The 15701-nt window shown below is 41.6% G+C and overlaps 1 protein-coding gene across 1 annotated transcript in view; it reads left to right on the top strand.

The window, feature by feature from the left end:
- Positions 1-5092: 5092 nt before the first annotated feature.
- The window catches only part of itgb5 (integrin, beta 5), a 42676-nt gene continuing 32067 nt past the window's right edge, over positions 5093-15701 (top strand). Inside the window, exons 1-9 of the mRNA XM_024263954.2 lie at positions 5093-5497; positions 5627-5712; positions 6029-6236; positions 6326-6575; positions 10440-10608; positions 13679-13840; positions 14717-14812; positions 14883-14972; positions 15268-15402. Coding sequence (XP_024119722.1) covers positions 5431-5497; positions 5627-5712; positions 6029-6236; positions 6326-6575; positions 10440-10608; positions 13679-13840; positions 14717-14812; positions 14883-14972; positions 15268-15402 — 1263 coding nt within the window. The 5' untranslated portion in view covers positions 5093-5430. The remainder of the gene's footprint in view (positions 5498-5626; positions 5713-6028; positions 6237-6325; positions 6576-10439; positions 10609-13678; positions 13841-14716; positions 14813-14882; positions 14973-15267; positions 15403-15701) is intronic.

Raw genomic sequence — 15701 nt, 5'->3', positions numbered from 1 at the left:
TGAAGGAGTTTTTTTATTTGTTAAAAATCAAATTCGTCCTGTTGAGATTCACACAAAACCATCTTTTAAAGCCCCAGAAATATCAGATCAAGCATGTACAGTGTCCCTGAAGGGTCACAACATATAACACTTTAGGGTCACAACACCAGAGTCTTCATCATTGTCTGGAGTCTGCACTGAGGTCCACAAACTACGGTGATCATTCTTTCCTAAATCAATGCTTTTGATCAGGAAAGACACCGAAGACTGAAATAAGAATCAATCTTTTGATTCACTTTCAAGGGAAACTTAATTTTCTGGCTTCCATTTGTGAAGAGATCTTCAGAGGAAAAAATGTTGTCCTGTTCCCTCTGGTTTCCAGGATGGTCCCACAACATGGAAAAGCATTTATAGATCCTTCATCACTTTTGATAAAGATCATTTATTGATCCCAAACGGGCAAATCCAACAGCGGTATACAGTCATTACAGATAGTGATGACGAGGGAGGCAGGAACGACTTCCTGTAGCGGCCCGTGTTACAGTGAAGCTGTCGGTCTTCTGAAGGAGGCACTATGCTCTCTGTCCAGGACAGGATGGAGAAGGTGATCCGGGTCACCAAGGGTTATTCCAGAGTGTTCCTCTCCATCACTGCCATCCTGATCAGTTGTTTTGAATAACTGTTCTAGAAGAGTTCAGGTGGGATGGAGGTCTGGAGAGAGCAGAACATCCTGGATCTTCTATGATCCAGCCAGCTGGATGTCTTCTCCTGTAAAAAGTTAAATGTACTGGACTGATGTGGATGAACTTTTTCCCCCATCAGAGGGAAAATGTTTGTGTGTGTGTGGGTGGGAGGGGGGACTTCCTGTCCCAGTTTAACATCCTCGTCCTGCAGTTCACACATCTGATATCTGCTCTCATGAACTTTCATTCAGCTCACCAGAACTCTCCAACAGCTGTTAGATCTGAAGGAGACTCGGATGATTGGAGAAATGCCTCCAAAGTCTGGCTGAAGAACATGTGAAGAGGTCACATATTGTCTATGTGTGGTCATTTCAGATTTGGACATTCCTCAAGGGCTTAAGTAAAGATTGAAGTTCTTCTTATTTTAGCTGAATCAATCGAGCATGAACAGTGAAGACGACTGGAGAAGAGTTTATTCTAGATCAGAGGTCTGTAACCTGCAGCTCCAGGTCCACATGTGTCTCTTTTATCTCTCCATTGTGGCTCCAAACATAAAGTAAGACATGGAGACTGCTGACCCAGACATGTCGACCGTCGGAGTCAGCAGCTCCTGATAATGACTGCTTAACCAAAACTACCTAAAGAAAACAAATAAATAAAGCCTGTAAACTAAGACTAAGATCCAACCCCAAACTAAAATAACAAAACCCAGCAGTTTAAGACTGCTGAGGATAAAGAGGATAAAAAGAACAAATAAATAAAGGAAAATAAAATGGCAATTTTTGAAAGTATGGATTAAATGTATAAATTGATCTCTGAGGTTCACATAGATCAGTGTTTTTCAACCAGTGTGCCGCGGCACACTAGTGTGCCGTGAGAGATGGTCTGGTGTGCCGTGGGAAATTACCCATTTTCACGAATCTAAAACATTTACCATCTCTATCAGCTCTGTGTTCATCCAAACGGCACTGATTTAACACTGGATAGTTTGGAATATGCAAGATCCTAAAATAAATATTTCTTTGATTCTATAAATGACTAATCAGAATGATATTACCGTAATCCAGCCGCAAAACTAGCCTCAAACTCAGTTTTAGGAAAGTCCCTCCCCCTTCAGCTGTCTCCGCCAATCATTGTTGGAGGCTTGATCACATGTAATCAATCTGACCAATCAGAAGTGCTTAACGTCCTCACTTCCTTGTTCTGATTCGACTCATAAAGTCTCTCAGTTCAAACTAAAATAACAGCTAAAGCTCGTGTTTAGCGGTGTAGCTTCCAGCGGGATCCGACGTCAGACAGTTTAAAAAGTGAACAAAAGAATGAAGCTCAGAAACGACAATATGCCGGCATCTGCGTGAGTTTATGCACTACAGCCCCCATGATGCATTGGGTTAAGTGCGCGCGCTGAGCGCTGGGTGGAGGGGGAGGGGCTTACACGTTCAGCAGCGCAAGAGCCAAATAGGGAGAGAGATAGAGAGAAAACATCAACACAAAATGTAAAGAAAATGAAAAGAAAAAGAAGATAAAAACTGGAATCATTTGACTTTTCTTGATAGTATGAAGGAACAGTCTGCAGGAAATATTCTATATGTATATATATTCTGTATATATTTATGGCTCCACAATCAACCTGTCCAGACACCTGAGAACTGAGAGAATCTTCTCTAAAACAGAGCAGATCATCACTGAGAGAAGAAACAGATGACATCCTCAAAGCTGAAACTCTTTTGTCTTTCTTAATGTCAATGTGAATAAAAGTCTTGATTTAGTGGTTTTTGGACATTTTAATTTGTATTTGGATTGTGGTTGCAGAGTTTTGTGTTGTTCACTTCCGATGTGTTTAAAAAGCGAGTTAAAACTGAATAGTTAATTGTTAGTTCTTTTACCATTAATTTTGTACATTATATCTGTAAGGGATAAATAACAGCATATACATAATTTACACTTTATATGAATAAAAACATATTTACATCTTGGATTTTGTGCATAATCTTATCTAGTAGTTTATAATGAATCAAACAAACCAAACAACAACCCAAAAAGCCATTTGGTAGCCAAAAGAGCCGCAGTTTTAGGAAAACGAATGCAAAAGAATTGAATTTTGAGCCATAATTCTCATCACTATTGTGGAGAGAAACAAGAAAAGAACGTTGTTTTTATGTTGCCTGATAGTTTTGGAAGTATTTAAAAAAGAGAAAAAAACATTCATAAAAACTGATTATATAGAAGTATTTTTTTTAGATTTTTTTTTTTTAAATCATTCATTAGTGATAATAAATGTAGACTGTGTTGACAAGATATACGTTTAACTTGAGCAAATTGATTAATGATGCTTTCCACTTATATAAAAAAATGTACACTAGATTGTGGAATGACTGTACATCAATACAGACTCATTTTTTACCTTTTTGGATGCTAGTGTGCCACGGGATTTTTTTCATGGAAAAAGTGTGCCTTGGCTCAAAAAAGGTTGAAAAACACTGACATAGATGATAAACTATGTAGGTTTTTACATCCTGTTGACCTGAAGACGTCTTGTTTGTTCAACTCTACCTCCAGAATGAACAGATTTTATATGCAGAGCAAAACTTTGGTAAAAAGTTTGATCTTTTAGGAGTTAAAAACACATATTGTCTTGTGCTGCACAACATTGGTTACTAGCTGTCCAGAGCTGCACTGACATGATCCTCTTTGACACAGAGCGTCTTTTATTTTGAAAATAAGTTATTTGAGCTTCTGTCAAACGGAAGAAAAAATAAAAAATCTTAGAGATGCTAGGATTTTTTAAAATATTTTTGCTTTTCTTAGTGACAAAAAATAGTCATAATTCATACTATTAAAAAAGAAGGTAATGAATTAAAATCTAAATTTCTTAAAGGCTAAAGTAAGACGATGCAGCACCTCTAGGGTTTGATCAGTAGAAAATGAGCCCAAACGGCTCTTTTACTGTTAAAGGCTGCCAAACCTTGTTCTAGTGAAATGTTTTTATAAAATCAAATTCCTGAAGCTGTGGAGTCAACAACAGAAACAAGAACCTGATGAGATCCAAACATGACGGAAAGAGACTGATCCCAGAAATAAGTAAAACTTTGGAGAGAAAACAGACTCACCCCAATTTGTTCATGCACAATTCTTGATTTGTAACTCATACATTTGTGCCCAAGTACAAAAACTACGAAAAATACAGTTTACACATGCACATATTAAAATTACTACAGCTTGAAGCTAACTATGCGCACAAATCTGTAAAAATCTCATACAAATCATTTGCTACACACACAAAACCACATTTACGCATGAATCTGGTGTGAGACTTCATGTCTCCAAGATTTGTCTGCAAGTGGTACGTTTAAATGTTTCTAGAATGCTGGGTCACCATAGTTTTATTTTTAGCTGCTTTTATAATTTTCACACTTTCTTTAACAGATATGCCAGATATTTGATACAAATAAAGTCTAAATATGTGTTTTGAAAGCACTCAACACTAAAGTTTCTCTGTTCCTTTGCCGTGGAACTCTTCTGCGAGCTGGCGGCGTGCGGTCCTCCTCAACGCCCAGAGAGCGGACAAAGCTTGCTCTGCTTCCTGAATGTGGAGAAGCCGAGCTTCTAAACACCCGCAGATTGGAGCGGGCCGGTGGCCTGATCAACCGTCTCCATCCTGTGGCTGTTTAGAAGGGCCTTGTGTGGATATCGCTGAGTTCTGCTGTCATGTTCACTGCAGAGAAGGTCTGCGGAGAGCCCAGACCAGAGCGGGGAGTTAAGTGTTTTAAAAACGCTTATTTAGAATTTGTAATATTATTGGGCATATCTGTTTGAGAAAGTGGGGAAATGTCAAGTTTCACCAGAATATATTCACAACCTAACAACAGCTGATGAGAAAAGAAAACTCTGATGATCCAGCATTCTAGCGGCATTTAAACACATCACTTATAGACAAATCTTGGAGATGTGAAAAGAGTCTCACATCAGATTTGTGCATAACTGAAGTTTTGTGTGTCTAACAAGTGTTTTGTGCGTTAATTTTAAAGATTTGTGTGTGTGATTAGTTTCCAGCTGTTGTCATTTTAATTTGTACATGTGTACATTTTTCTGTATTATTTTCAATTTTGTAATTTTTGTATTTTTGCACAAAATGTATTTTAATGAGTTACAAATCAAGAATTACGTACACACAAATCCAAAGTTACACACAAATCCAAAGCTACTCCCAAATCGTGAATATAACATGCACACACAAATCCAAAATTCCTCACCAAATCAAGGATTACGCACACACAAATCCAAAGTTACACACAAATCATGAACACACACACACAAATCAAGAATTACGTACACCCAAATCGGGGTGAGACTATTTTCTCCCCACATAAAAACCATCGCTAGAAATCTCAGCATTTAAATAAAAGCAGCCAAGAAATCACGTCAAGCTTTAGGTTTTTCCGAGGCGCAGCGAACGCAGCACTCAGTTAGACGGGTGGGCGGAGACACCGGGACAGAGCTGGAGCGACGGTCAGTCCACGCAGGAAAGACGGGAGCCTCCACGTCCTCGCGGCGGGGACACAGAAGAGGAGCGACCCCCGGGAGGCCCGTAGGTTGACCGGAGTCTTCAGGTGTCCGCGCAGAGACTCGGACCGGCATCGTTCCACCGCGCGAGCCCGTCGGCATGCAGCTGAGAGGCGCGCGCGGGGCGGCGGGACGCGGCTGATGGTCTGCAGCGGAGCTCGGTGCACAGAGACCCGCAGATCCGTCCGAAACCCGGAGGAGCGCCATGCGGAACTCGTGGAGCGCGGCTGTGTACTGCGTCCTCCTGCAGGCGCTGCTGCAGCCCGGCACAGGTGAGGCCGCGCGGGGACAGAGGCACAGAACCCCGCAGGAATGTCGATGCGTGTCTGCGCGGAACCGTCTGACCCGCGCAGTTCCGCTCCAGTTCTGCTGATGTGTGAAATCCTGTCGTCTTCCCTCAGGTCTGAACGTGTGCACCAGCGGCAGCGCGGCCTCCTGTGAAGAATGCCTGCTGATCCATCCCAGCTGCGCCTGGTGCGCTCAAGAGGTTCGTCCGCACAGTAGCGCCATCACACTCTGCGCAGGTCAGGAGGTCACTGAGGTCCGGCCTGGTGAGGCGAGGACGGACATAGAACCGGACCTGCTGCTGTTTGGGCAGAAGTGTTGTCAGTCCCTAGACCGTCTGTTATTGGTCTGTGGTCCAGGAGCCCCTGGATCCAGAGCTTAAACCTCTAGTGGATCTGAGGGGTGGACTCAGACTTTAACTAACTCAAACCAGAGTGTGTCTGCAGAAGTGGATGTGGTTCTGTGAGCTCATGTTTGGGTCAGGCCTATCATTAGCAGCAGCTGTGCTTGTCCTGCAGGTCTTTGGGAGGGACCGGACTCTGACGTCCCGCTGTGATCTGGTTCAAAACTTGCAAAAGAAGAACTGTGAGAAGCGCTTCATTGAGTACTCGACCAGCCACGTCCAAGTGCTGAAGAACCTCCCCCTGAGCTCCAAAAGAGCCGGGTCTGTCTGGGACCGTGTGGTCCAGGTCAGTCCCCAGAAGATATCCCTGAGCCTGCGTCCAGGTGAGGAGCAGCCTGGCTGGGCGTGCGAGCGAGCAGACCGCATGTGGTAGGTGGTCCAGCTCATGGGTTCTTTGTCGTTGTTTGAGCAGGACACCAGGCACAGTTCAGTCTGCAGGTTCGACAGGTGGAGGACTACCCGGTGGATCTGTACTACTTGATGGACCTCTCACTGTCTATGAAGGACGACCTGGACACCATCCGGAACCTGGGAACCAAGCTGGCCCTTGAGATGGGGAAACTCACCAGCAACTTCAGACTGGGCTTCGGCTCCTTCGTGGACAAGAACATGTCGCCGTTCTCCTACACCGCCCCCAAGTATCAGGAAAACCCTTGCAACGGGTAGGAGGGGTCAGCCTGACCCTGCTGTGCTTCCTGATCAGTTCATTTTTTTGATGAACTAGATTTTAGTTCATTAATGATACACTTTCTCTTAAAGTCCCGTTCCAATCGTATTTTGAGTTATTTTAAAATCATTTTATTTATGATTATTCTGCTTTAAGCCAAAAAAAATGGTGTAGTTTTCTAGGACATAGTTTCTGCAGAGTGGCAGGAGTTCATTAGAAACTCACCTCTGAGCTGTGCGTTGGATGCTTGATGTGGAAGTAAGCCTCTGGAGAAATCCCAGCATCCTTTTGTTTACATTCTCTCCAGCAAGCTTACAGACCCTCCCACACCCAAACTAACATTACCGGTGCAACAAGAATGGTGATGAATATCAGAGCCATCCAGCCGTACAGTTCTGATCCAGATTCCAGCTCAGACGAGGAAAACAAAGACGTTCTTGGATCTATTTCTCTGCAAGTGGATGATCAGAATGAAGCCGAGCAGAGAGACTTTGGTGCGCTTGTCTCCTGCAACGGGGCCTTTGTCAAACTGCATGATTCCATCTGCTCCTGGTATTTGAAAAAGTAATACTTAGAAACTCAGTTTTAATCTTAATTTTATTTATCTGTTTTCCATCATGAGGAAAATCCTACAAGAACCTGTGAAAAACACAGTTTTTATTGGAGTGGGTCTTAATGCTACATACACATGTGGTGCATGATCAAGAACGCGTGTTCTTGAATGCAAGAATAACATGTGTGTCAAAGTCAAGGCCCGGGGGCCGGATCCGGCCCTCCAGATCATTTTATTTTATTGTTATTAACGGCCCAATGTTATCTTGCACTTATTTTTAACTTATATATCATGACAAAATATATTTTTATAGAGAGTAAAATACTGAAAGTTATTTAAGGTTTAAGTTGATTTATTCTGGAATAATATTCCTGACTTTTTATGATTCATAATTATGTTAAAAAATTATAGTATTAATTTGCATTCTGCTAGATTTCTGGACTATTTTGGCATTTACTAAGTTTTTCTTTTGGCCATCTTGGAGTTTAGCTAATATTTCAGCTACAAGCTAGCTGTTTTGGTTAATTTTTTTTAAGCTTTTTAGGCTGCTTTGGAGTTTGGCTTATATTTATGCCTTAGCTGTTTTGGCTTATTTAGGCTTTTTTTCACAGTTTTTTTTTAGGGTATTTTAAAGTTTAGCTATCTTTTAAGCTACATACTAGCAGTTTTGGCTAAACTAAGTTTTTTTTTGTCGTTTTTTTTTAGGCTAATTTGGCATTTAGCTAATATTTTAGCTGGCTATAAACTTCATGGTTTTTAGCGAATAATTTCAGCATCTTCAGATTACAGCATTCACACTAGCATTATCGCAGGTAATGCTGTATATCTAGTTCATAATTATGTTCAAAAGTTATGGTTTTAGAGTTTTAAAAATGTCGTTTTATAGTGTTCAATAAATGTTTATCCTGTTCGGCCCCCGACCTAAGGTGTGCTTTGGATTTTGGTCTCTCATGAAATTGAGTCTGACACCCCTGGAGTAAGACGTCTGGTGTTCACACTGGACAAGTAGGAAGGGGCTTCTTCTTCTTGTTCTTTTGCTACTGTTGACTAGAGCATGTACAGTGGGAAGAAGCTCGGTGCAAATGTCAAACCGATGGTGAATCTTGCTCCTAGCCTTTTCTTTCCCTGCTCGATTCCAATATACTAAACAGTTGGTGTCATTGAATTCCAGCCGGACATAAACCGCAACTATTAATTTCTTCTTCATGATGGATTTTTAAGTGGTTGGTTCTTCTGTTTTTTTTTTTTTTTTCTTGAAAGGATACAACCCATACTACCAAATCAGAGTTCCTGACTAACTTTCAACACACAATCAATGGCTGTGCATTAACAGTATGTTCGTAGAGCCTATAAACAGTTGTTGAGACTTGCATAGCGTCATTTGAACGCAACTGTTTTGAATGTAGAAGCGTAAACGCACATCTACACTCACTTTTCACTGGAAGTGACGGCTTGAACTAGGATTGCAAACGGCGGTGTGAGCATAGCCTCAGACTGTACCTGGACACAAGTGGAACCTCTCTGGGCATTTGTTCGCTTGAAGAAGTGACAAACATAAGCTTTGCTCTGTGGAAATTTGAATTTTCCAGTTCTGGTGCATACAGTTCAGAAATGTCTCCAGAAGTCTATATTAGCTGATGGTAGTCGATCTGTCTGGGGCAGAAAGTTAGAGAGGAAAATGCTGGTTTGCAGAAATCTCACATATTGTATATGGTCACTAAGCAAACCCGTATCTGCCTTTCTAGAGCGGCAGATTTAAAATGGACAGTGTAATGGATGGCAGGGAAAGGGAGGACTGGATGTTTGCCCTGGAGGTGAGCCCGCCTCTCTCCAACTCGCCGTCCACCATCGCGCATCACTTCCCATTTAGGTTAGAGCGCAGCGGAGGAGGGAATGACAGCACTTTGACCTGTGGTGACCTGAATGCTGCTCTTCATGTCAGAATGGTGGAGCTTTCACAGAAAGAGGCGGGAGTTGTATAAACCCAGACAGCAGAAAAGAGCTTTTCTTTTCAGTGTTTTGTAGATCCATGTTAGCATACTGTGGTTCTGCTTTAGCATACTGCTATGTTACTGTAAGGGTTAGAGTTAGCCATTTTAGTACTGTAGCTCCATATTAACATGTTGCAGCACCATGTTAGCACTATGTGGCTCACTGTTAGCACACTGCAGCCTGGTTAGCGTAGGAGTTAGAGTTAGCCATTTTATTATTGTAACTCCATATTAACATGTTGCAGCACCATGTTAGCACTATGTACCGCTGTTTTGGCATACTATAACTTCATTTTTGTACTCTGTAGTTCAATGTTAGCACACTGCACCTCGGTTAGCATAAGGGTTAGAGTTAGCCATTTTAGCATAGTTTAGCATAGTTTTTAACTCTGTTCAATTCAATTCAGTTCAGTATTATTTATATTATTTATATAGCCCAAAATCACAAAATCACAAAGAGATTTGCCTCATTGGGCTTCAAAATATAAACAATTGTTAAAAACTAAACAGACTAAATAAACTGGTTATCCCTGCCCTTAACACATTGCAATTCAATGTTAGCAGAAAGTTACTCTGTGTTAGCACACTATAGCTTAATTTTAGCAATCTGTAGCTCTGTTCACAGACATGTTAACACACTGTAGCTCAATGTTTGCAGACTGCAGCTGTGTTAGCATATTGTTGCACCATGTAGCTCCTCGTCAACACACTGCATGTTAGCATTGTGCTCGCACAGAACAGCTCAATGTTAGCTCCCAGTATTTTGCATTATCACATTATTATTAATGAAACTGCTAACATGCTAATGCTAGCATGTTTCATCATTTTCCTGTTCTTTTGTAAAATAAACTGTTTCATTTGATGTTTGGTAGAGTTACTGCTGATTGGTAGGGTAATTATTACATTGCTGTCATTGCCAAGGGCTGTAAGTTCCACACAAACCTGGAAAACTTGACAAATCTATTCCAAATGTTGGAACGTTAGCATCAGACGAAAACTTTTTGGAGATCATTGTGTCATCTGCATCAATTGAAACTTCTACACTTCTCACACACATGAAAACCCTTTTAGTTCTCAGTGGTTGTTGTATTTTAGTAAGCAGTTTCTCATGGAAACTGAAGAATTTTCTGAAATGAAAGTTTCAAATTTCAGTTTTTTGGTTGAAGTATTTTTTCCAGTCGCATGACTTGGATCAGGGTATTTTAAGTTGTGTTTTTTGCCACCTTTGGTTAAAAAGGGAAACGATTTACACCTCAAAACTGTCAATTCTGCTTCAGAAGAGGAACTGCTTTTTAAAACTGGTCTCCCTCCTTAGATACAAGCTGTTCCCCAACTGCGTCCCCACCTTTGGTTTCCGGCACATCCTCCCCCTGACTGACCAGGTGGACCGATTTAACCAAGAGGTGCAGAAGCAGTTGGTATCTCGCAACAGGGACGCTCCTGAAGGGGGATTTGACGCCATCCTGCAGGCAGCTGTATGTGAGGTGAGGTCCTTATTTTCTCATCTTATCTCCTGTGGGGGCTCTGTCATGACGAGTGAGGTTTGGGGGGGGCGGGGCTGACTAGAAGGTCAGGTCCGATGCAGCTGCTCGTCCTTCAGAGGGGTGGTGTCATTCCGGTTTCCTCCCACGGAGGAATTGTTTGTCAGAAGACGACAGCGACTCCTGCCCTGCAATTAACTGGTGTTAAACAGTTGCAGCGTGGAGGCGGGGCCTCCCCAACCTGACGCCTTATTGGTTCAACTTCTTTCACAGAGGATCAAGCAAAATTGGATTTGTTTTTTATTCACAGCTGCAGAATCCTGAGGTGACACAAACAAATGTTTAGGACAGATTGAGGTGTTAATCCGTCATTCTGGGTTTACACGCCGTCTCATGCCGCCTTCACCTCCAGCAGAAACCCTCTCGGGTGAGGAGGTGCAGCTGCGTGGCTTCTGAAGGCGTCTGTAATTTTTGGATTCAGAGTAAATTTGCCCTCTGAGCTGGGATTAGGTCGTCTTTGCTGCTTCAATGGTTTGTTTCAGAGTCGGGCCCCGCCACACAACAGCCTTTCTGTTGTTGGACTCACAGACGCGCTAAAGAACAACAAAGAGGCTCTCAGCTGATTGGCTGGAACACGCTTCTTTAGCGCTGTGGTTCAGTCTGCGCCTGCCTGTTGGTTCCTGCTGATAATGGTCTGGACAGCTCCTGCCTGTTTTCACGCTCTTTGTGTGTCTGTGTGTGTGCGTGCACACGTACGTGTTTGGATTTTTCAAAGCTTTCTGTAACAACCTTTTCCTTCCAAATGAAAGATAAAAGTTTCCATTTGAAAATCCCTTTTTTAACTTTCCACACCTTTTGTTTCGAACTGCAAATGTTTTACATCGAATGTTTAGAGCAAATAAAGCTAAAATAAATGACTGAGTGTGAAAACAAAGAGAAATCTGCTGCAACATTTCAGTGATGTCAGTCCATTTATTGTAGGGGTGTCCAAACTTTTGGTGATGTGATATTTGTGAGAACCAACCAATCGGCTTCAATTCTTTGAACACTCATAACTTTAAATACTAAATACTAATAACTACTATTGCATTGAAACTGTATTACAATGACATTCTGGTAATCTCTTTATGTTGAACAGACAAACAGAATACATGTATTCTTTCCCAAATTACTCTGAATTTCTTTTTCAAATTTAATTGAGCCTTTCTTTGCTAGTTAGCATGTCTCGTTTTGTAGAGTCTCTTGATATTGAACTCCTTGAAAACAGCCAGTCTCCTGGAATATTTGCCAGATAGATATTTGTATTTCGTTGAAAAAAAGACCTCCTATTTTCACTTGTCCTGAAGGCGCAACTTAAGTTCAGTGTCAACATTTTGGAAATGGGCTGGAATGTGTCCCAAAAGGGTCATGTGACAGTAACCGCATGTTTACAATGGCTTACAACCTAGTTTAACCAATCACTCTGAAGGAATTGAATACAGTTTTTAGAAAGGGTTAGGTACAGCATTTTCTTGATTTTTATGACAGAAAGCTGCAAAATATTAACGCCGAGTCGAGTTTGGCCCACAGGCCGGACTTTGGACACGCCTAAATTTACTGGATCAATTTCAACAAATAATAATAGTAAATAGCGATGTAACGATTCAGTCAAGCCACGATTCGATTTGATTCGAAGTTTTAAAGTAACGATTTCAAGTCACAACAAAACAGTGTAAGAACATGTGCTTTAAACGTAATAATAACCAGTTCTGACAGTAGATGTGATCATCATTTCACTCAGTTATCTGATGTGTGCATTATGGATTATAAATTGGTAAAACACATAAGGTCTATTAATCTAGTGTCATGTCAGAAGTGGTTAAAAATGAGTTTAATATACTGTAATTCTTACTTAAAAACTACTATTGTTGTATTTTTCTTCAGCCAGGGATCCGTCATGGAGAGATAAAAAGCCACATGTGGCTCTGGAGCTGCAGATTGCTGATCCCTGGTGTAAAGTAACCCCGCGCTGATATTTATTGAAATCTTTGTTTACTCGCTCCCTGCTAGACATTGGAGGAGTTCCGATCAGTGTGCACCAGAGTGTGAATGCCTCAACACTTCCACAGACAGGGTTATCGTGCCCTGATCCCATGATCTATGCTGAACGTCACTCACTGATGGCGTTCTCCGTGTCCTTCATCAGCCGCTCAGCGTCTCATTCATTCTAACAAACACTGGAATAACAGTCTCAAGGACTTCACAGATAAACTATTATGGGATGCAGTCCAGTGTGTGCCTTGAACAGAAGGTCATTTTTTAAAATTATGGACAGTAAGGAGGGGGGGCTGAAAACATGGGGAGTAGAGGGTGTGGAGAGGCGCTGATTGGGCTGGGATGATAAAATCGATTAATTGATTTAAATGGATAAAAACCTATTAAATCAATAATTGATTAAAGAAAATCGATTTAGCACATAAAGCTTAAATCCGCTAGCTTGATGCTAACGTTTAATAGAATTTCCCATAAGACGGCTAATGCTAACGCTCAGTCGACCTGCACATACATTGCTGAATAAATGAACAACTTTATAAACTCACAGACAGAAATTTTTTTAACTCTTTTCAGGAAATATTTTTAAAGTAACCATTTCTGGTCTAAAGCATTGTTTTTTTCATCATACTTTCTTCTTCTTCTGGAATAAGGTGTACTTCTATAGCGCAATCTCCACCTAGTGTCCAAACTGAAACGTCCTCCAGGAGAAGCAGAACAATGTTTCCAATGTTAATGATCTGAACATTTTAGTTAGAACTTCTCCTTTAGAGAATCCATGTAACACTGGATGATATTAACAATCTCATTACATTTTACAATATGTGAACGTATCAGATTAATATAAATATATTTGAATCATCTATGCAATATTATTATATTCCTAATGGGCTTAAAAATCTAAACCATGTAAACTCCAAACTGAATTGAATTGTATTGAGTGGATTGAGAGAATAGAAAAAAAATCATGAACTGAGTCGAATCGATTAGAGAAGTTATTATCTATACCCAGCTCTAGCGCTGACTGCTGGATCTTCAACAGGACAAAATCGGCTGGAGGAAAGAGGCGTACCACCTGCTGGTATTCGCCACCGACGACGTGCCGCACCTGGCTCTGGATGGGCGGCTGGGGGGCCTGGTTCAGCCTCACGACGGGCGGTGCCACTTGGATGACCAAAACGAGTACAGCGCCTCCACAAAGATGGTAAGCTCCTGCACACCTCAGAAAATGGTGTCTTTGCTTTGAATCCTCTTCAGTTTGGAGAGATGAAGGAACACAGAAGTTCTCCAGGCAGAGACCTTCATCTGCAGTTTCTGCAGCCAAACTTCTATCGGGCCCTCCAGATCATTTTATTTTATTGTTATTAATGACCCGATGTTATCTTGTGCTCATTTCTTACTTCTATAATTTTGACAGGATATATTTTTTTAGAGAGTAACATATTTAAAATTATTTAATGTTTAAGTTGATTTATTCTGGAATAATATTCCTGACTTTTTATTATTCATAATTGTGGTAAAAAGTTATAGTATTAATGTGCATTCTGCAGCTTTTTGGACTATTTTGGCAATTACTAAGATTTACGCTATTTTGGAGTTTAGTTAATACTTTAGCTACATAATAGATGTTTTGTCTAACCTAAGTTTTTTTTTGTGTTTTTTTAAGACTAATTTGGCATTTAGCTAATATTTTAGCTGGCTATCAGCTTCAGCGTTTTCAGCTATCAATTCCAGCATCTTCAGCTATCAACACTAACATCTTCAGTGGCCAAATTCAGCTTACAGCATTCACACTAGCATTATTACAGGTAATGTTGTATATCTAGTTCATAATTATGTTAAAAAGTTACGGTTTTAAAGTTTTAAAAATGTAGTTTCACTATGTTCAACAAATGTTTATCCTGTTCGGCCCGCGACCTAAGGTGTGTTTTGGATTTTGGCCTCTTGTGCGATTGAGTTTGACACCCCTGGTTTAGAGCATGTGGCTTTAATGGGCATCAAACTCTTGAAGGTGACAGTCTGAGAGTGCAGCAGAAGAAAAGTCCTGACGTGGATCTGATCATCAAATCTGTATCTGCAGGATTATCCGTCTCTGGCTTTGCTGGGGGAGAAGCTGGCAGAGAACAACATCTTCCTCATCTTTGCTGTAAACAAGCGGCACTATGTCATTTACAAGGTACCCCTCCCCTCCCCAGTGACCAGTTCTTCTGAGCGTGGACCCTCACTGATCTCTTCTCTGGTCACAGAACTTCACGGCTCTCATACCAGGAACCACGGTGGAGATTCTGGACCAGGACTCCAAGAACGTGATCCAGCTGATCGTCACAGCCTACAGTGTGAGTGGAGAGGGTCTGTTCTGTTCACGAGTCAGAGCGAATCCGAGAGCAGACTGCTTTGGAGCTGACCTGAGAACAGTGATGATTCGTATAGTACTCGGATTACTAATTTCAGGCAGTCTCGTACATCATTCAGAAAGAGTTCTAATAGAAACGGAGAAAGACGTCCTGCTGCGTCACTGTTGCTGTGATGCGTTCAGGGACAGTCTGTAACTCTTGCTCTTAGTGCTCAGTGGACAATCAACTCATGCTCTGTGGCGTGTCAGCTACTGATTTATGGACGTGCTCTCCTCAGAACATCCGCTCCAAAGTGGAGCTGACCATGTCGGACCCTCCAGAGGACATCAGCCTATCCTTCACCGCCACCTGCCAGGATGGGCAGCCCCTGCCGGGCCTCAGGAAGTGTGCTGACCTGAAGATAGGAGACACGGTGAGTCCCAGTCTGCACACTGCCTGTTGGACCTGGATCCTGTGTTTCTGATGGTCTTTGTGGAGCGCTTCAAGCTTCCTGCTGTGATTCCTGCGTTTTGTGTGAAAACATTTCAACAATTAAAGGTTCCATTGCTTCTTCAGTGTTCGTCATGTTTGGGTTTCACGCCTGTTGTGTGTTTTTTTCTCTCCATTTGTTCTCCGTTTGGTGATGCATTCATGTGCCTTATTTCAGCTGCATTTCAGACATTTGGCTTATTTTCATTTTGCTTGTGTGTTACTCCCCAAGGTACGGAGCCC

This window comes from Oryzias melastigma, unplaced genomic scaffold (assembly GCF_002922805.2).
Source record: "Oryzias melastigma strain HK-1 unplaced genomic scaffold, ASM292280v2 sc00274, whole genome shotgun sequence".
NCBI lineage: Eukaryota > Metazoa > Chordata > Actinopteri > Beloniformes > Adrianichthyidae > Oryzias > Oryzias melastigma.
The sequence above is the reverse complement of the archived record's forward strand: the minus strand, read 5'-3'. Positions and strand labels throughout refer to the sequence as shown.